The sequence below is a fragment of the Pristiophorus japonicus genome, chromosome 19 (genome assembly GCF_044704955.1).
Source record: "Pristiophorus japonicus isolate sPriJap1 chromosome 19, sPriJap1.hap1, whole genome shotgun sequence".
Taxonomy (NCBI): Eukaryota; Metazoa; Chordata; class Chondrichthyes; family Pristiophoridae; genus Pristiophorus; species Pristiophorus japonicus.
Window position 1 is genome coordinate 41,994,490 of NC_091995.1, and position 22,346 is coordinate 42,016,835.

A 22,346-nucleotide genomic window follows, 5' to 3' on the forward strand; every position below is an offset into this window, starting at 1 on the left:
TTCTAGGACTAGGGGGCAGAGTCTAAAAATTAGAGCCAGACCTTTCAAGAGTGGAATTAGTAAACACTTCTACACACAAAGGTTGGTAGAAGTTTGGAAATCTCCTCCACAAGCGGCAGTTGATGCTCAATCATTTGTTAATTTTAAATCTGAGACTGTATATTTTTGTTAACCAAAGGTATTGAAGGATATAGAGCAAAGTTAAAGTGCAATGTGGGGGTGGGGTGCTGGGGGAGAGGGGGGGGTATGTTAGTCGGGAGGGGGAAGAGAGAAGATGACCCACATTAGGAACATAGGAACAAGAGCTGGCCATTCAGCCCCTTGAGCCTGTTCCGCCATTCAATGAGATCTTGGCTGATTAACTTCGTATATCTAACTTCACCTTTGCCTCATATTTCTTAATACCATTGGTTAACAAAAACCTATCAATCTCAGATTTAAAATTAACAATTGATCGAGCATCAATTGTCGTTTGCGGAAGAGAGTTCCAAACTTCTACCACCTTTTGTGTGCAGACGTGTTTCCTCAGAGTGGCTAAAGTAATTGTTGGTCCCGTAAAAGACGAGACCGGGGAATTAGTAATGGGGAACATGGAGATGGCAGAAACTCTGAACAAATATTTTGTATCAGTCTTTACGGTTGAGGACACTGACAATATCCCAACAGTGGATAGTCAAGGGGCTATAGCGGGGGAGGAACTTATCATAATCACAATCACTAAGGAGGTGGCACTCAGTAAGATAATGGGGCTAAAGGCAGATAAATTCCCTGGGCCTGATGGCTTGCATCCAGGGGTCTTAAGAGAAGTAGCGGCAGGGATAGTGGATGCATTGGTTGTAATTTACCAAAATTCTCTGGATTCTGGGGAGGTCCCAGCAGATTGGAAAACTGCAAATGTAATGCCCATATTTAAAAAAGGAGGCAGACAAAAAGCAGGAAACTATAGACCAGTTAGCCTAACATCTGTGGTTGGGAAAATGTTGGAGTCCATTATTAAAGAAGCAGTAGCAGGACATTTGGAAAAACAAAATTCGGTCAGGCAGAGTCAGCATGGATTTATGAAGGGGAAGTCATGTTTGACAAATTTGCTGGAAGTCTTTGAGGATGTAACGAACAGGGTGGATAAAGGGGAACCAGTGGATGTGGTGTATTTGGACTTCCAAAAGGCATTTGACAAGGTGCCACATAAAAGGTTACTGCACAAGATAAAAGTTCACGGAGTTGTGGGTAATATATTAGCATGGATAGAGGGTTGGCTAATTAACGGAAAACGGAGAGTCGGGATAAATGGTTCATTCTCGGGTTGGCAACCAGTAACTAGTGGGGTGCCGCAGGGATCAGTGCTGGGACCCCAACTATTTACAATCTATATTAATGACTTGGAAGAAAGGACTGAGTGTAATGTAGCCAGGTTTGCTGACGATACAAAGATGGGAGGAGAAGCAATGTGTGAGGAGGACACACAAAATCTGCAAAAGGACATAGACAGGCTAAGTGAGTGGGCAAAAATTTGGCAGATGGAGTGTTGGAAAGTGTGAGGTTAAGCACTTTGGCAGAAAAAATCAAAGAGCAAGTTATTATTTAAATGGAGAAAGATTGCAAAGTGCTGCAGTACAGCAGGACCTGAGGGTACTTGTGCATGAAACACAAAAGGTTAGTATGCAGGTACAGCAAGTGATCAGGAAGGCCAATGGTATCTTGGCCTTTATTGCAAAAGGGATGGAGTATAAAAGCAGGCAAGTCTCGCTACAGTTATACAGGGTATTGGTGAGGCCACACCTGGAATACTGCCTACAGTTTTGGTTTCATTATTTAAGAAAGGATATACTTGCTTTGGAGGCAGTTCAGAGAAGGTTCACTAGGTTGATTCTGGAGATGAGGGGTTGACTTATGAGGAAAGGTTGATTAGGTTGGGCCTCTACTCATTGGAATTCAGAAGAATGAGAGATGATCTTATTGAAACATATAAAATTATGAGGGAGCTTGACAAGGTGGATGCAGAGAGGATGTTTCCACTGATCGGGGAGACTAGAACTAGGGGAAATAATCTTAGAATAAGGGGCCGCTCATTTAAAACTGAGATGAGGAGGAATTTCTTCTCTCAGCGGGTTGTAAATCTGTGGAATTCTCTGCCTCAGAGAGCTGTAGAAGCTGGGTCATTGAGTAGATTTAAGACAGAAATAGACAGTTTCTTAACCGATAGGGGAATAAGGGGTAATGGGGAGCGGGCAGGGAAGTGGAGCTGAGTCCATGATCGGATCAGCCATGATCGTATTAAATGGTGGAGCAGGCTCGAGGGGCCGTATGGCCTACTCCTGCTCCTATTTCTTATGTTCTTATGTTCTAACCTCACTCCTGAAAGGCCTGGCTCTAACTTTTAGGCTATGTCACCCTAGTCCTTGACTCCCCAACCAGCGGAAATAGTTTCTCTCTCTCTATCCGATCAGTTTCCCTCAATTTCTTGAAAACTTCATCAAATCACCCCTTAAGTTTCTAAATGCTAGGGAATAGTGTAACCGCTCCTCATAATTTAACCCTCGGACTCCAGGTATCATTCTGGTAAACCTATGCTGCACTTGCATGCAGAAGTCAGAAGCCTACTTCCCTCCACCTTTCAAATAAATGTCACCATTGAATGTTTTGCTGTTTTGAGCTTGTTTGCATCTCGCTGTGTAATTCTGGTGCTGACATTCCTCATTTCTTTGTGTTTTTAGAACATCGGCACTATATTTGACAGGTGTGTGACCTTTTCCTATGTATATCCAGTTAGACTTGCTCCATTCTGTCCCGGCAATAGTTGCAACTGTTCAGTGTTGCTCGCAAAGCAATGTCCATTCACAGGGGGACCACTTCTGGTCGAGCAGATTCCGCTTCTGTGGGACTGTCCTTATGGTGGCAGCGGCCCGGATGTCGCGGTGGGTAATGACGGTGAACTGTCTGCGTTCGCTGTTAGTACCCCCCCCCCCCCCGGAGTCTGCCCGTGACTTCAGGACGTAGCGCGTGCAAAATAATGAGTTTGCGGTCAGCCGGTCACTGCTCCGACACTGGCTGCGCTGTGGAGCAGCCCCTCAGACCTCCCACCCACCCCACACACAATTGGCGGCAATCACTGTAATCAGGTAAATCGGTGGCACCGATGAAAACTTTTCCGCGGTAATATCGCTGTTAAATACCCCATTAAATGGTAAGCCTTGTTGGAGTAGGTGTAACTGGGGTTTTAACAGTGCATTGTCAGAAAGAAAGGCTTGCATTTGTATAGCGCCTTTCACAACCACCGGACATCTCAAAGCGCTTTACAGCCAATGAAGTAGTTTTGGAGTGCCGTCACTGTTGTAATGCGGGAAACGCGGAAGCTAATATGCGCACAGCAAGCTCCCACAAACAGCATTGTGATAATGACTGGATAATCTGTTTTTTGTTATGTTGATTGAGGGATAAATATTGGCCCCAGGACACCGGCGATGGCGATGTGCTGAGCGGGTGCCTCAGCGATCAATGTTGAGACCCTTTGGGGCACATTTTCAACTTGCCACCTGGTCGGAGAACTGGCGTTGAAAATCTGCCCTCGCTGCTACTAATTTACGCCAACGGCTTCGATTGAGAAGCTCAATGCAACCGGGTCGCGTTCTCAACCCACACCAGACCTGGCAGGGCCGTTCAATCTTAAGCGGCAGTATTGGAACTGCAAAGTGAAGTTCAAAACAGAGTGACTGCTGCCAACGAACAGGAAGCTCACAAGCTGAAAACATCCCAAAGTCACCCTCATTCACATCACAGACCTCACAATACCCGACTTTTCCACCTCTCGCCTGTCTCACTAATCTGTGAGAAGTCCAGCGCGAACAAAGAACCCACTGGAACTGCGCGTGCGCAACCACTTCCGGTTCGTTGGCAGCAGTCGCATCCAATTTTATAATAGACCAGTACAGAGTACTGCCGGTCGGAAAGGAACGTAGGTGAGACACTTGGTCCAGGAATGATGCTGCACTGGATACAGACTTCTGATGTTACAGCGGGAGATCTCCACCCCACTGCCCACCCCACCCACCCCCCTCTTTCCTGGTGTCACTATTCGGCTCGCTGCTGAAGGTGAGGTTATACATAGCAGGAACAGATGGACAGGCTGGGTCTCTTTTCTCTTGGAAAAAATAAAGCTGAGGGGGTGACCTAATTAAAATGATGAAAGGTTTTGATAGAGTGGATACAGAGAGAATATTTCCACTTGTAAGAAGGAGCAAAACTAGAGGCCATCAATATAAAATAGTCGCCAAGAAATCCAATAGGGAATTCAGAAGTAACCTCTTTACCCAGAGAGTGGTGAGAATGTGGAACTCACTACCACAGGGAGTGGTTGAAGCGAATAGTATCGATATATTTAAGGGGAGGCTAGACAAACATTTGAGGGAGTAGGGAATAGAGGGATATTCCGATAGATTTAGATGAGGAAAGAAGGGAGGAGGCGCGAGTGGAGCATAAACACTGGCATTGACTGGTTGGGCCGAATGGCCTGTTTCTGTGCCGTATATCCTAGGTAATCCTATGTAATGTCCAACCAATGCAGAGCAGCCATTCGAATGCTGAACTTGCCTAGCCAAGAGCAGTCGGGGAAAAGCCACGCTCAAACTGCACTGCTTTGAGCACACGTGTCCAGTCCGGGGCAGTGAGACAGGAGGGAGATATTTAAGCCTTGGACTTTTATTGTTGTGGTTGTTCTCAGAACTTCTGGTGACGTCATATTTGTTGCCCGTCCCTAGTTGCCCTGAGAATGTGGTTGCGGACCTGAAGGTGGTTGTGGAGCTTCTCCTTGAATTGCCGCAGTTCGTGAGCTATGCAGGTACAGCAAGTAATCAGGAAGGCAAATGGAATGTTGGCCTTTATTGCAAGGGGGATAGAGTATAAAAGTAGGGAAGTCCTGCTACAACTGTACAGGGTATTGGTGAGGCCACACCTGGAATACTGCGTACAGTTTTGGTCTCTGTATTTAAGGAAGGATATACTTGCATTGGAGGCGGTTCAGAGAAGGTTCACTCGGTTGATTCCGGAGATGAGGGGGTTGACTTATGAGGATAGGTTGAGTAGGTTAGGCCTCTACTCATTGGAGTTTAGAAGGATGCGAGGCGATCTTATCGAAACATATAAGATAATGAGGGGGCTCGCCAAGGTGGATGCAGAGAGGATATTTCCACTCATAGGGGAAACTAAAACGAGGGAACATAGTCTTAGAATAAGGGGCCGCCCATTTAAAACTGAGATGAGGAGGAATTTCTTCTCGGAGGGTTGTAAATCTGTGGCATTTTCTTCCCCAGAGAGCTGTGGAGGCTGGGTCACTGAATATATTTAAGGTGGAGATAGACAGATTTTTGAGTGATAAGGGAGTAAAGGGTTATGGGGAGCGGGCAGGTAAGTGGAGCTGAACCCATGATCAGATCAGCCATGATCTTATTAAATGGCGGAGCAGACTCGAGGGGCCAAATGGCCTACTCCTGCTCCTACTTCTTATGTTCTTATGTTCTTAAAACCACCGGGCTGATCCACAAGAGGTCTGAGTGATGAGCAAAGGCTGGAGGACCCTTGGGCTTTTCGGCCTGGAAAAGGGTGGGCTGAAGGATGACCCAGTGCAACGTTATAAGACAGGAAAAGATGCACAATAAAAGGTGGAATTGGGAAATTACTTCACACTGAGCCATGAGAGTAGGACAAGGGGCTTTACAGGTTGCAAGCTGGGACATTGTTCACACAAAGAGTGAGCGACACGCGGAATGAGATTCTAGGCATGGTGGACCAGACACGAACCAATTGCGAAACGGTTGAATGCAGCAATGGGTGATTGCAGAGTCTTTCTAAGGGAGTGAGCTATGATGGGCTGAAAGGTCTTCCTGATCCATATCAATCTTGTGAACTTGTGGCAATGCAGTGGATGAGGGAGCCACTGTTAGGGTTGCTTCAAGGCTCTCACTGGTCCAACCAGCAGCTCCCACCTCTTGCCCTCAGTGGCCCCACCCTCAGTCCTTTGTTACCTATTGACCACCTTGGCCTCAACAATGTAGATTCTCAATTTTACTCCCCCAGGCAGAAAACTGGTGTTGACAATCAGGCGTCCATCGTAGAAACCACCCGAGAATCATTGGCTGGGCAGCAATATGAACATCTACAGAGTCTCTTCATCGGAAGTCCCCGTGTCGCCTCCATTGCTGAGCCTGTTGCCAAAACACTCGGCTTTTGGGCCAAAGTTCCTCTCACATCAACTCTCTATAAAGTCCAGCGCTTCAGTACTGTTCCCACTGCAGGGGAGATCCAACTGGAACCTCTCCTATATTCCTGGGAAGCATGCAAGGAACAACTCGTAATCTGACAATCTCCTCTCTCTTTTGTAGTTAGCATTCTCTCTCTGCCCTCGCTCTCACCTCCCTCCTCTTTCCCTCTCTCTCTCCCTCTCTCTACCCCCACCCCCCCTCAAACATTCTTTCCCTCTCTTTTCCTCTTCCCCCTCTCTTTCCCCACTCCCTCTCTTTCCCCCCACTCTCTTTCCTCTCTGCCTCCCTCTCACTCTCCATCCCCCACTCTCTCTCTTACCCTCTCTCTTTCCCCCTCACTCACTTCCCCTTCCCTCTCTCTCTTACCCGCTCCCTTCCACCGCGTCCTCCCTTCCCTCTCTCCCCCCACGCCCTCTCTTCCCCCCACGCCCTCTCTTCCCCCCACGCCCTCTCTTCCCCCCACGCCCTCTCTTCCCCCCACGCCCTCTCTTCCCCCCACGCCCTCTCTTCCCCCCACGCCCTCTCTTCCCCCCACGCCCTCTCTTCCCCCCACGCCCTCTCTTCCCCCCACGCCCTCTCTTCCCCCCACGCCCTCTCTTCCCCCCACGCCCTCTCTTCCCCCCACGCCCTCTCTTCCCCCCACGCCCTCTCTTCCCCCCACGCCCTCTCTTCCCCCCACGCCCTCTCTTCCCCCCACGCCCTCTCTTCCCCCCACGCCCTCTCTTCCCCCCACGCCCTCTCTTCCCCCCACGCCCTCTCTTCCCCCCACGCCCTCTCTTCCCCCCACGCCCTCTCTTCCCCCCACGCCCTCTCTTCCCCCCACGCCCTCTCTTCCCCCCACGCCCTCTCTCCCCCCACGCCCTCTCTCCCCCCACGCCCTCTCTCCCCCATGTTAGCTGACATTGTTCACGGTTCTCTCTACTCAGGTACTGTTCCCACTCACCTTCAAATCTGCCATCATAACCCCTCTCCTCAAAAAAGATAACCCATGACCCCACTATGCTTGCAAACTACCGCCCCATCTCCAACCTCCCTTTCCTCTTCAAAGTCCTTGAACATGTCGCCTCCCAAATCTGTTCCCATCTTTTCTGCAATTCCCTGTTTGAATCCCTCCAGTCTGGTTACCGAAACGGCTCTCATCTAAGACACAATTTTAATCCTTTGTGACTGTGACAAAGGTAAACTATCCCTCCTTGACCTTTCTTGACTTGTCTGCAGCCTTTGACACGGTTGACCACTCTATCCTTCTCCAACACCTCTCCACCATCGGCCAGCTGGGTGGGACTGCACTTGCCTGGTTCCATTCTTACCTTTCCAGTCGTAGCCACAGAATCACCTGCATTGGCTTCTCATCCCGTCCCCGCATCGTTACCTCTGGTATCCCCCAAGGATCTATCCTTGGTCTCCTCCTATTTCTCATTTACATGTTGCCCCTTGGTGGCCTCATCCGTAAACACAGCGTCAGTTTCCACATGTACGCTGATGACACCCAGCTCTACCTCACCACCACTTCTCTCGACCCCTCCCCGTCTCTAAATTAGCAGATCGCTTGTCCGACATCCAGTTCTGGATGAGCAGAAATTTTCTCTAATTAACTATTGGGAACACAGAAGCCATTCTTTTCAGTCCCTCACCACAAGCTCCGTTCCCCAGCCACTGACTCCATCCCGCTCCCCAACTTCTGTCTGAGGCTGAACCAGACTGTTCATATTTGCGCCTGAAATGAGCTTTCGACCACATATCTGCAGCATAACTAAAACCGCCTATTTCCACCTCCGTAACATCGCCCGTCTCCACCCCTGCCTCAGCTCATCCGCTGCTGAAACCCTCATCCATTCCTTTGTTACCTCTGGATTCGACTATTCCAGCGCACTCCTGGCTGGCCTCCCACGTAAACTAGAGGTGATCCAAAACTTGGCTGCCCGTGTCCTAACTCACACCAAGTCACAAACGCCCATCATCCCCTGTGCTCGCTGACCTACATTGGCTGACGGTTAAGCAATGCCTCGATTTCAAAATTCTCATCCTTGTTTACAAATCCCTCCCTGGCCTTGCCTCTCCCTATCTCTGTAATCTCTGCCAGCCCCACAATCCCCCCTCCCTTAACCCCGTCCTCTGCACTCCTCTAATTCTGCCCTCTTGAGCATCCCTGATTATAATCGCTCTGCCATCGGTGGCCGTGCTTTCTGTTGCCTAGGCCGCAAGCTCTGGAACTCCCTGCCTAAACCTCTCCGCCTCTCGACCTCTCTTTCCGCCTTCAAGACGCTCCTTAAAACCTACCTCTGTGACCAAGCTTTTGGTCCTCTGCCCTAATTTCTCCCTATGTGGCTGGGTGTCAATTGTTTGTCTTATAATACTGCTATGAAGCGACTTGGGACAGAGAGGTACAACAACAACAGCTTGTATTTATATTGCCCTCTCTCTCTTCCCCCTCTCTCTCCCTGCCTCTCTCTCTCGTCCCTCTTTCTCCCATGGGATGTTAAAGGTGCTATATAAATACAACTTGTTGTATTTCTCATCCCCTTTCATCTTCCCCTTTTGCTCTTCCCCCTATCTCGCTCTTCCCCCATCTATCTCTTTCCACCTCTCTCTCTTCCCTTCTTTCTCTCTACCTCTCTCTGTTTCTCCTCTCTCTTCCCCTCTCCCTCTCTTACATAAGAACATAAGAAATAGGAGCAGGAGTAGGCCATTCGGCCCCTCGAGCCTGCTCCGCCATTCAATTAGATCATGGCTGATCTGATCATGACTCAGCTCCACTTCCCTGCCCGCTCCCCATAACCCCTTATCCCCTTATCGGTTAAGAAACTATCTATCTTTGTCTTAAATTTATTCAGTGTCCCGGCTTCCACAGCTCTCTGAGGCAGCGAATTCCACAGATTTACAACCCTCTGAGAGAAGACGGTTTTAAATGGGCGGCCCCTTATTTTAAGATCATGATCTCTAGTTCTAGTCTCCCCCATCAGTGGAAACATCCTCTCCATCTACCTTGTCAAGCCTCCTCATAATCTTGTACGTTTCGATAAGATCACCTCTCATTCTTCTGAATTCCAATGAGTAGAGGTCCAACCTCCTCAACCTTTCCTCATAAGTCAACCCCCTCATCCCCGGAATCAACCGAGTGAACCTTCTCTGAACTGCCTCCAAAGCAAGTATGTCCTTTCGTAAATATGGAAACCTGTGATATATTCACAGAGCACAGCACACACAGCTCCTAACACGGCAGGCAGCTCTGTCGGAAGCCTCTGGAACAGCCTGGTTCTGTTTATTATTAACTCTGTAGTTGCAGTACACAATACGTCCACATCCACAATGTGGAGCTACAAACATTACAAGCTTACAGATGTTACAAAACCAAAACTGTACGCAGTATTCCAGGTGTGGCCTCACCAATACCCTGTATAACTGTACCAAGACTTCCCTGCTTTTATACTCAATCCTCTTTGCAATAAAGGCCAAGATTCCATTGGCCTTCCTGATCACTTGCTGTACCTGCATACTATCCTTTTGTGTTTCATGCACAAGTATCCCCAGATCCCGCTGTACTGCGGCACTTTGCAATCTTTCTCCATTTAAATAATAACTTGCTCTTTGATTTTTTTCTGTCAAAGTGCATGAGCTCACACCTGCCAGCATTATATTACATCTGCCAAATTTTTGCCCACTCACTTAGCCTGTCTATGTCCTTTTGCAGATTTTGTGTGTCCTCCTCACACATTGCTTACTATCTCTCTTTCCCTCTCTTTCCCTCCCCCCCTAACTCTCTATCTCTCTCTCTGTCCTCCTCACTCTCACCCCATCTCCCTCTCCCTTCTCCCCCTCCCTCATTTTCTCTTCTCTCCCTCTCTTCCCCCTGTCTCTCTCTTTCCTCTCTTTCTCTCCTTATCTGTCTCTTCCCCCCCTCACTCCCACCCTGTCTCTCTCTCTCTCTCTCTCACTCTCTCTTCTCCCCTCTCCCTTTCCCCCTCCCTCTCCTTTCCCCACTCCCTCTCCTTTTCCCCCCTCCCTCTCCTTTTCCCCCCTCCCTCTCCTTTTCCCCCCTCCCTCTCCTTTTCCCCCCTCCCTCTCCTTTTCCCCCCTCCCTCTCCTTTTCCCCCCTCCCTCTCCTTTTCCCCCCTCCCTCTCCTTTTCCCCCCTCCCTCTCCTTTTCCCCCCTCCCTCTCCTTTTCCCCCCTCCCTCTCCTTTTCCCCCCTCCCTCTCCTTTTCCCCCCTCCCTCTCCTTTTCCCCCCCTCCCTCTCCTTTTCCCCCCTCCCTCTCCTTTTCCCCCCTCCCTCTCCTTTTCGCCCCTCCCTCTCCTTTTCGCCCCTCCCTCTCCTTTTCGCCCCTCCCTCTCCTTTTCGCCCCTCCCTCTCCTTTTCCCCCCCTCCCTCTCCTTTTCCACCCTCACTCTCTCTCTCTCTCTCTCTCTCTCTCTCTCTCTCTCTCTCTCTCTCTCTCTCTCTCTCTCTGCTCCCCCTCATTCTCTTTTTCCCCTCCCCCTCTCTTTCCCTCTTCCCTCCATTGATCTTGACAGCCTGTCCCGCTCACGCCATTCAGTGAAAGGCAGACGACCCGCTCGGGGGTTAGATGAGGTCCTTACTACTAGGGGGATCAAGGGGTATGGCGAGAAAGCAGGAATGGGGTACTGAAGTTGAATGTTCAGCCATGAACTCATTGAATGGCGGTGCAGGCTAGAAGGGCCGAATGGCCTACTCCTACACCTATTTTCTATGTTTCTATGTCTATGTTTCTAACCTTGGCATTCGGCGATAGGTTAAAACAGATTAGATTCAGACGCCCGTTACCCAGCTCGCCCGATTTTCATCACCATCCACTTCAGTGTATGAATCGCTATCATCTGTTTTACACTGTAAGCCCAAACGCCCCTTGGGGTCTGTTACAAATGCTCAGTACGATTCAAGTGCAGCCTGTTCACAAACCTGCGCTAGTATCTCCTGGTGTGGATTTGAACAAGGGAGCTTTAACTCTGTGTAGTAATACTCTGATGAAAGAAAGTAAGATTTGCATTTATATAGCGCCTTTCACGACAACTGGATGTCTCAAAATGCTTTACAGCCAATGAAGTACTTTTGAGTGCAGTCACTGTTGTAATGTGGGAAACGCAGCAGCTAATTTGCGCACAGCAAGCTCCCACAAACAGCAATGTGATAGCGACCGAATAATCTGTTTTTGTGACGTTGATTGAGGGATGAATATTGGCCCCAGGACACCGGGGATAACTCCCCTGCTCTTCGAACTTCAGTGCTCCACTTAATCTTCAGCTTGACTCTGCTTTCTACAGGTCCGGTAACCTTGTGAACAAACCCAAGGAACTGCCTCTAGATCTGAGCCAGGGTGGCTTCAATGTCCCCCTGCAGTATGCAGTGTGGAAGCGGATGTTCAAACATATCAAACCAGGTAAGGCTGCCTCATTGGCTTTCTGATATGGGGGGAAGAGGGTGCGGCAGTCAGACTCGACGTCCGATGGTGGGGTGGGGGGGGTGGGGGGGGAAGGAAAGCTAGAGGGGGAAAGGGCCACCGTGATCGCTCTTCAGCGATCTGGGAGGAAAAGCGCGCTGAGCTGGCTGTCGGGCAAAACAAGATCGGACGCTTATGTGATGCCCTCCAATGTCGAATTGTCTGCTGACGGGATTCGGGAAGGCGGCGGCTGCTGACACCCTGCCCCCCAAAAAAGCCCGGACTTGAGCGCCTTATCTCAGCTGACGCCCCTCTGAGGGAGCGCTGCACGGTCGGAGGAGTCGTCTTTTGGATGCGAGGTTAATCTGAGGCTCCATCTGCCTGTACAGGTGGGTGATAAAGATCCCATGAGCAGAGCAGCAATGGCCAACATTCAATCTACAAACAGCCCCACCACAATGATTCACTTTTCATTGATCTCCTTTTGCTGATCATGGGATTTTGCTGTGAACATATTGGCTGTCACATTGTCTCACGAACATAAGAAATAGGAGCAGGAGTAAACCATCTGGCTACTTGAGCCTGCTCCGCCATTCAATAAGATCATGGCTGATCTTCTGCCTTGTCTCCACTTCCCTGCCCACTCCCCATAACCCTTGACTCCTTAATCGTACAAATATCGGTCTATCTCCACCATAAATATATTCAATGACCCAGCCTCCACAGCTCTCTGGGGCAGAGAATTCCACAGATTCATCACCCTCTGAAGGAAGAAATTCCTCCTCATCTCTGCTTTAAATGGACGACCCATTATTCTGAAGCTATGCCTAGTTCTAGATTTCCCCACGAGGGGAAACATCCTCTCTGCATCTACCCTGTCAAGCCCCCTCAGTATCTTATATGTTTCAATAAGATCACCTCTCATTCTTCTAAACTTTAATGGGTATAGGCCCAACCTGCTCAACCTTTGTCATACGACAACCCCTTCATCTCCATTCATTACACACTCATTCTGCTGGATTATTAAATTATTTTTTGTTCGATTCTTCCTATTTATCAGGATTACTGACCCTCTCACTCCCGATTACTGACAATCTCCCTCCCTCACTCCCGATTACTGACAATCTCCCTCCCTCATTCCCGATTACTGACCATCCCCCTCCCTCACTCCCGATTACTGACCATCCCCCTCCCACACTCCCGATTACTGACCCTCACTCCCGATTACTGACCATCCCCCTCCCTCACTCCCGATTACTGACCATCTCCCTCCCTCACTCCCGATTACTGACAATCTCCCTCCCTCACTCCCGATTACTGACCCTCCCTCCCTCACTCCCGATTACTGACCATCCCCCTCCCTCACTCCCGATTACTGACCATCCCCCTCCCTCACTCGCGATTACTGACCATCTCCCTCCCTCACTCCCGATTACTGACCCTCCCTCCCTCACTCCCGATTACTGACCCTCCCTCCCTCACTCCCGATTACTGACCATCTCCCTCCCTCACTTCCGATTACTGACCCTCCCTCCCTCACTCCCGATTACTGACCATCTCCCTCCCCTCACTCCCGATTACTGACCATCCCCCTCCCTCACTCCCGATTACTGACCATCTCCCTCCCTCACTCCCGATTACTGACCATCTCCCTCCCTCACTCCCGATTACTGACCATCTCCCTCCCTCACTCCCGATTACTGACCATCTCCCTCCCTCACTCCCGATTACTGACCATCTCCCTCCCTCACTCCCGATTACTGACCCTCCCTCCCTCACTCCCGATTACTGACCATCCCCCTCCCTCACTCCCGATTACTGACCCTCCCTCCCGATTACTGACCATCCCCCTCCCTCACTCCCGATTACTGACCCTCACTCCCGATTACTGACCCTCCCTCCCTCACTCCCGATTACTGACCCTCCCTCGATTACTGACCATCTCCCTCCCTCACTCCCGATTACTGACCATCTCCCTCCCTCACTCCCGATTACTGACCATCTCCCTCCCTCACTCCCGATTACTGACCCTCCCTCCCTCACTCCCGATTACTGACCATCCCCCTCCCTCACTCCCGATTACTGACCCTCACTCCCGATTACTGGCCATCCCCCTCCCTCACTCCCGATTACTGACCATCCCTCTCCCTCACTCCCGATTACTGACCCTCCCTCCCTCACTCCCGATTACTGACCATCTCCCTCCCACACTCCCGATTACTGACCATCCCCCTCCCTCACTCCCGATTACTGACCCTCCCTCCCGATTACTGACCATCCCCCTCCCTCACTCCCGATTACTGACCCTCCCTCCCTCACTCCCGATTACTGACCATCCCCCTCCCTCACTCCCGATTACTGACCCTCACTCCCGATTACTGACCATCCCCCTCCCTCACTCCCGATTACTGACCATCTCCCTCCCACACTCCCGATTACTGACCATCCCCCTCCCTCACTCCCGATTACTGACCCTCCCTCCCGATTACTGACCATCCCCCTCCCTCACTCCCGATTACTGACCATCTCCCTCCCTCACTCCCGATTACTGACCATTTCCCTCCCTCACTCCCGATTACTGACCCTCCCTCCCTCACTCCCGATTACTGACCATCCCTCCCTCACTCCCGATTACTGACTATCCCCCTCCCTCACTCCCGATTACTGACCATCTCCCTCCCTCACTCCCGATTACTGACCATCCCCCTCCCTCACTCCCGATTACTGACCATCCGCCTCCCTCACTCTCGATTACTGACCATCCCCCTCCCTCACTCCCGATTACTGACCATCTCCCTCCCTCACTCCCGATTACTGACCATCTCCCTCCCTCACTCCCGATTACTGACCATTCCCCTCCCTCACTCCCGATTACTGACCATCCCCCTCCCTCCCTCACTCCCGATTACTGACCATCCCCCTCCCTCCCTCACTCCCGATTACTGACCATCTCACTCCCGATTACTGACCATCTCCCTCCCTCACTCCCGATTACTGACCCTCCCTCCCTCACTCCCGATTACTGACCATCTCCCTCCCTCACTCCCGATTACTGACCCTCCCTCCCTCACTCCCGATTACTGACCATCCCCCTCCCACACTCCCGATTACTGACCCTCCCTCCCTCACTCCCGATTACTGACTATCCCCCTCCCTCACTCCCGATTACTGACCATCTCCCTCCCTCACTCCCGATTACTGACCATCTCCCTCCCTCACTCCCGATTACTGACCATCCGCCTCCCTCACTCTCGATTACTGACCATCCCCCTCCCTCACTCCCGATTACTGACCATCCCCCTCCCTCACTCCCGATTACTGACCATCCCCCTCCCTCTCTCCCGATTACTGATCATCTCCCTCCCTCACTCCCGATTACTGACCATCTCCCTCCCTCACTCCCGATTACTGACCATCCCCCTCCCTCTCTCCCGATTACTGATCATCCCCCTCCCTCACTCCCGATTACTGATCATCTCCCTCCCTCACTCCCGATTACTGACCATCTCCCTCCCTCACTCCCGATTACTGACCATCTCCCTCCCTCACTCCCGATTACTGATCATCTCCCTCCCTCACTCCCGATTACTGACCATCTCCCTCCCTCAGTCCCGATTACTGACCATCCCCCTCCCTCACTCCCGATTACTGACCAACCCCTGATCTTCTCTCCGGATTGCTGCATGTCTTGTCTTTACTCTACACCTCAGTCAGGGGCCGATCCCCACTTCACTCACTTGCCTCATAAGCGCTTTAAAAAAGCACTCTGTCTGTTTGTGCCTTGGAAACCGGTTCCTCCCCATTAACTTGCCCTGCTCTCTCGTCACACTGTGAAATGCCACTCCATGAAGGGGCACGACTCCAATATAAGCTGTTGAAGGGCCACTGGTGTTTAAAACAGCTTGACAAATGAGCAATAAAAATTGCATTTACATAGCGCCTTTAACATAAGAACATAAAAACATAAGAAATAGGAGCAGGAGTAGGCCATTTGGCCCCTCGAGCCTGCTCCGCCATTTAATAAGATCATGGCTGATCTGATCATGGACTCGGCTCCACTACCCTGCCCGCTCCCCATGACCCTTTATTCCCTTATTGTTCAAAAATCTGTCTATCTCCACCTTAAATATATTCAATGACCCAGCCTCCACAGCTCTCTGGGGCAGAGAATTCCAAAGATTTACAACCCTCAGAGAGAAGAAATTCCTCCTTATCTCAGTTTTAAATGGGCGGTCCCTTATGTCTCCTGGTAAAACGTACCATAAGAGCGTTATCAAACAAAATTGACGGAGTCAAAGAAAGATATTAAGACAGGTGACGGAGCATCTTAAAAGAGGTAGAGAGTCCGAGAGGTTTAGGAAGGGAATTCCAGAGCTTAGGGCCGAGGCAGCTGAAGGCTCGGACATCGATGGTAGAGTGATGCCAATCTGATCGGCACGTGACAGGAAGGGACAGAATGTATAAACAAAAAAGTGTATCAGAAAGTGAGGTCAAAGCAGGAAAAAATGATAAACTAATTTAAACGCTCTTTATCTGAATGCACGCAGCATTCGTAACAAAATAGATGAATTGACGGTACAAATAGATATAAATGGGTACGATCTGATAGCCATTACAGAGACGTGGTTGCAAGGTGACCAAGGCTGGAACTGAATATTCAGGGGTATCTGACAATTCGGAAGGATAGATAGAAGGGAAAAGGAGGTGGGTAACTCTGTTAACAAAGGGAGAGATCAGTGCGTTAATGAGAAACGATATTGGCTCAGAAGATCAAGATGTAAAATCAGTTTGGGTGGAGATAAGGAATAATAAGGGGGTAAGTTGCTGGTGGACGTAGTCCATAGGCCCCCTAACAGTAGCTACACTGTTGGACGGAGTATAAATCAAGAAATAATGGAGGCTTGTAAAAAAGGAATGGCAATAATCATGGGCGATTTTAACCTTCATATTGATTGGACAAAGCAAATTGGCCAAAGTAACCTTGAGGAAGAGTTCAGAGAATGTATCCGGGATAGTTTCCTTGAACAGTATGTTGCGGAACCAACCAGGGAGCAGGCGATCTTAAATCTGGTATTGTGTAATGAGACAGGATTAATAAACGATCTCCTCCAGGAAAGAGTGATCACAACATGGTTGAATTTCAAATTCAGTTGGAGGGTGAGAAAGATGGATCACAAACCAGTGTCTTAAGCTTAAATAAAGGAGACTACAAAGGTATGAAGGCAGAGTTGGCTAAAGTGGACTAGGAAAATAGATTAAAGTGTGGGACAGTGGATGAACAGTCGCAGACATTTAAAGATATATTTCATAACATTCAACAAAAATATATCCCAATGAGAAGGAAAGACTGTAAGAGAAGGGATAACCATTCGTGGCTAACTAAGGAAATAAGGGATGGTATCAAATTGAAAACAAGGGCATACGATGTGGCCAAGATTAGTGGGAGGACAGAGGATTGGGAAATTTTTAAAAGCCAGCAAAGAACGACTAAAAAAAATAATAGAGAGTGAAGATAGATTATGAAAGTAAACTAGCACAACATATAAAAACAGATATTTAGAGCTTCTACAGGTACATAAAAAGGAAAAGAGTGGCTAAAGTAAATGTTGGTCCGGACCGGGGTCAAGCAGGGCTACGTCATCGCACCAACCCTCTTCTCGACCTTCCTCGCTGCAATGCTCCACCTCACACTCAGCAAGCTCCCCGCTGGAGTGGAACTAAACTACAGAACCAGTGGGAACCTGTTCAACCTTCGTCATCTCCAGGCCAGATCGAAGACCATCCCAACCTCTGTCGTCGAGCTACAGTACGTGGACGATGCCTGCGTCTGCGCACACAGAGGCTGAACTCCAAGTCAAAGTCAACATCTTTACTGAGGCTTATGAAAGCATGGGCCTGACACTAAACATGCACTAAACATTTGTAAGACAAAGGTCCTCCACCAACCTGACCCCGCCTCACAGCACTGCCCCCCCCCAGTCATCAAGATCCATGACGCGGTCCTAGACAACGTGGACCACTTTCCATACCTCGGGACCCTATTATCAGCAAGGACAGACATCGCCTCCAGTACGCCAGCGCAGCCTTCGGCCGCCTTAGGAAGAGAGTGTTCGAAGATCAGGCCCTCAAATCTGGCACCAAGCTTATGGCCTACAGGGCTGTAGTGATACCCGCCTCCTGTAAGGCTCAGAAACATGGACCATGTACAGTAGACACCTCAAGTCGCTGGAGAAATACCACCAACAATGTCACCGCAAGATCCTGCAAATCCACTGGGAAGGACAGACGCACCAACGTTAGTGTCCTTGACCAGGCCAACATCCCCAGCATCGAAACACTGATCACAGTCGACCAGCTCCGTTGGGTGGGCCACATTGTTTGCATCCCTGACGCAAGACTCCCAAAGCAAACGCTCTACTTGGAACTCCGACACAGCAGGCGAGCCCCAGGTGGGTAGAGGAAACATTTCAAGGACACCCTCAAAGCCTCCTTGATAAAGTGCAACATCCCCACCGACACCTGGGAATCCCTGGCCAAAGACCGCCCTAAGTGGAGGAAGAGCATCCGGGAGGGCGCTGAGTACCTCGAGTCTCGTCGCCGAGAGCATGCAGAAATCAAGCGCAGGCAGCGGAAGGAGCATGTGGCAAACCAGTCCCACCCACCCTTTCCTTCAACCACTGTCTGTCCCACCTGTGACAGAGACTGTAATTCCCGTATTGGACTGTTCAGTCACCTGAGAACTCACTTTTAGAGCGGAAGCAAGTCTTTCTCGATTTCAAGGTACTGCCTATGATGATGATGGTCCCTTAGAGGATGAGACTGGGGAATTAATAATGGAGATTAGGGAAATGGCAGAGACTTTGAACAAATATTTTGTATCAGTCTTCACTTTAGAAGACACTTAAAAACATCCCAATAGTGGATAATCAATGGGCTATAGGGAGGGAGGAACTGAATACAATCACTATCGCTAAAGAAGTAGTACTCGGTAAAATAATGGGACTAAAGGCGGACAAGTCCCCTGGACCTGATGGCTTACATCCTAGGCTCCTAAAAGAAGTGACTGCAGACATAGTGGATACATTGCATGTAATAAACATAAGAACATAAGAATTAGGAACAGGAGTAGGCCATCTAGCCCCTCGAGCCTGCTCCGCCATTCAACAAGGTCATGGCTGATCTGGCCGTGGACTCAGCTCCACTTACCCGCCCGCTCCCCATAACCCTTAATTCCCTTATTGGTTAAAAATCTATCTATCTGTGACTTGAATACATTCAATGAGCTAGCCTCAACTGCTTCCCTGGGCAGAGAATTCCACAGATTCACAACCCTCTGGGAGAAGAAATTCCTTCTCAACTCGGTTTTAAATTGGCTCCCCCGTATTTTGAGACTGTGCCCCCCTAGTTCTAGTCTCCCCGACTAGTGGAAACAACCTCTCTGCCTCTATCTTGTCTATCCCTTTCATTATTTTAAATGTTTCTATAAGATCACCCCTCATCCTTCTGAACTCCACTGAGTAAAGACCCAGTCTACTCAATCTATCATCATAAGGTAACCCCCTCATCTCCGGAATCAGCCTAGTGAATCGTCTCTGTACCCCCTCCAAAGCCAGTATATCCTTCCTTAAGTAAGGCGACCAAAACTGCACGCAGTACTCCAGGTGCAGCCTCACCAATACCCTATACAGTTGCAAAAGGACTTCCCTGCTTTTGTACTCCATCTCTCGCAATGAAGGCCAACATTCCATTCGTCTTCCTGATTACCTGCTGCACCTGCAAACTAACTTTTTGGGATTCATGCACAAGGATCCCCAGGTCCCTCTGCACCGCAGCATGTTGTAATTTCTCCCCATTCAAATAGTATTCCCTTTTTTTGTTTTTTTTCCCAAGGTGGATGACCTCACACTTTCCGACATTGTATTCCATCTGCCAAACCTTAGGCCATTCGCTTAACCTATCTAAATCTCTTTGCAGCCTCTCTGTGTCCTCTACACAACCCACTTTCCCACTAATCTTTGTGTCATCTGCAAATTTTGTTACACTACACTCTGTCCCCTCTTCCAGGTCATCTATGTATATTGCAAACAGTTGTGGTCCCAGCACCGATCCCTGTGGCACACCACTAACCACCGATTTCCAACCCGAAAAGGACCCATTTATCCCGACTCTCTGCTTTCTGTTAGCTAGCCAATTCTCTATCCATGCTAATACATTTCCTCTGACTCCGCATACCTTTATCTTCTGCAGTAACCTTTTGTGTGGCACCTTATCGAATGCCTTTTGAAAATCTAAATACACCACATCCATCGGTACACCTCTATTCACCATGCTCGTTATATCCTCAAAGAATTCCAGTAAATTAGTTAAACATGATTTCTCCTTCATGAATCCATGCTGCGTCTGCTTGATTGCACTATTCCTATCTAGATGTCCCGCTATTTCTTCCTTAATGATAGTTTCAAGCATTTTCCCCACTACAGATGTTAAACTAACTGGCCTATAGTTACCTGCCTTTTGTCTGCCCCCTTTTTTAAACGGAGGCGTTACATTAGCTGCTTTCCAATCCGCTGGTACCTCCCCAGAGTCCAGAGAATTTTGGTAGATTATAACGAATGCATCTGCTATAACTTCCGCCATCTCTTTTAATACCCTGGGATGCATTTCATCAGGACCAGGGGACTTGTCTACCTTCAGTCCCATTAGTCTGTCCAGCACTACCTCCCTAGTGATAGTGATTGTCTCCAGGTCCTCCCCACATTCCTGTGATCAGCAATTTCTGGCATGATTTCTGTGTCTTCCACTGTGAAGACCGAAGCAAAATAATTGTTTAAGGTCTCAGCCATTTCCACATTTCCCATTATGAAATCCCCCTTCTCATCTTCAAAGGGACCAACATTTACTTTAGTCACTCTTTTCCATTTTATATATCTGTAAAAGCTTTTACTATCCGTTTTTATGTTTTGCGCAAGTTTACCTTCGTAATCTATCTTTCCTTTCTTTATTGCTTTCTTAGTCATTCTTTGCTGTCGTTTAAAATTTTCCCAATCTTCTATTTTCCCACTAACCTTGGCCACCTTATACGCATTGTTTTTTAATTTGATACTCTCCTTAACTTCCTTGGTTATCCACGGCTGGTTATCCCTTCTCTTACCGCCCTTCTTTTTCATTGGAATATATTTTTGTTGAGCACTATGAAAGAGCTCCTTAAAAGTCCTCCACTGTTCCTCAATTGTGCCACCATTTAGTCTGTGTTCCCAGTCTACTTTAGCTCTGCCCTCATCCCACTGTAGTCCCCTTTGTTTAAGCACAGTATGCTCGTTTTAGACACTACTTCCTCACCCTCAATCTGTATTACAAATTCTACCATACTGTGATCACTCATTCCGAGAGGATCTTTTACTAGGAGATCGTTTATTATCCCTGTCTCATTACAGAGGACCAGATCTAAGATAGCTTGCTCCCTTATAGGTTCTGTAACATACTGTTCTAAGAAACAATCCCGTATGCATTCTATGAATTCCTCCTCCAGGCTACCCCTTGCGATTTGATTAGACCATTCCATATGTAGGTTAAAATCCCCCATGATTACTGCCGTTCCTTTTCACATGCCTCCATTTATTCCCTTGATTATTGCCCGCCCCACCGTGAAGTTATTATTTGGGGGCCTATAAACTACGCCCACCAGTGACTTTTTCCCCTTACTATCTCTAATCTCCACTCACAATGATTCAACATTTTGTTCATTAGAGCCAATATCGTCTCTCACAACTGCCCTGATATCATCCTTAATTAACAAAAGGACATAGACAGGCTAAGTGAGTGGGCAAAAATTTGGCAGATGGAGTGTAATGTTGGAAAGTGTGAGGTTAAGCACTTTGGCAGAAAAAATCAAAGAGCAAGTTATTATTTAAATGGAGAAAGATTGCAAAGTGCTGCAGTACAGCGGGACCTGGGGGTACTTGTGCATGAAACACAAAAGGTTAGCGTGCAGGTACAGCAAGTGATCAGGAAGGCCAATGGAATCTTGGCCTTTATTGCAAAAGGGATGGAGTATAAAAGCAGGCAAGTCTCGCTACAGTTATACAGGGTATTGGTGAGGCCACACCTTGAATACTGCGTACAGTTTTGGTTTCATTATTTAAGAAAGGATATACTTGCTTTGGAGGCAGTTCAGAGGAGGTTCACTAGGTTGATTCTGGAGATGAGGGGTTGACTTATGAGGAAAGGTTGAGTAGGTTGGGCCTCTACTCATTGGAATTCAGAAGAATGAGAGATGATCTTATTGAAACATATAAAATTATGAGGGGGCTTGACGAGGTGGATGCAGAGAGGATGTTTCCACTGATCGGGGAGACTGGAACTAGGGGAAATAATCTTAGAATAAGGGGCAGCCCATTTAAAACTGAGATGAGGAGGAATTTCTTCTCTCAGAGGGTTGTAAATCTGTGGAATTCTCTGCCCCAGAGAGCTGTGGAGGCTGGATCATTGAATATATTTAAGGCGGAGATAGACAGATTTTTGAGCGATCAGGGAATAAAGCGTTATGGGGAGCGGGCAGGGAAGCGGAGCTGAGTCCATGATCAGATCAGATCAGCCATGATCTTATTGAATGGCGGAGCAGGCTCGAAGAGCCAAATGGCCTAATCCTGCTATTTCATATGTTCTTATGCAAGAGGCCAGAATTGGAGGAGTGCAG

The 22,346-nt window shown here is 48.8% G+C and overlaps 1 protein-coding gene across 1 annotated transcript in view; it reads left to right on the forward strand.

Moving 5' to 3' along the window:
* Positions 1-22,346, forward strand: part of LOC139230189 (E3 ubiquitin-protein ligase TRIM39-like) — a 118,856-nt gene that overhangs the window by 93,379 nt on the left and 3,131 nt on the right. Inside the window, exons 4-5 of the mRNA XM_070862029.1 lie at positions 2,715-2,737; positions 11,535-11,650. Of these exons, the coding sequence (XP_070718130.1) occupies positions 2,715-2,737; positions 11,535-11,650 (139 nt within the window). The remainder of the gene's footprint in view (positions 1-2,714; positions 2,738-11,534; positions 11,651-22,346) is intronic.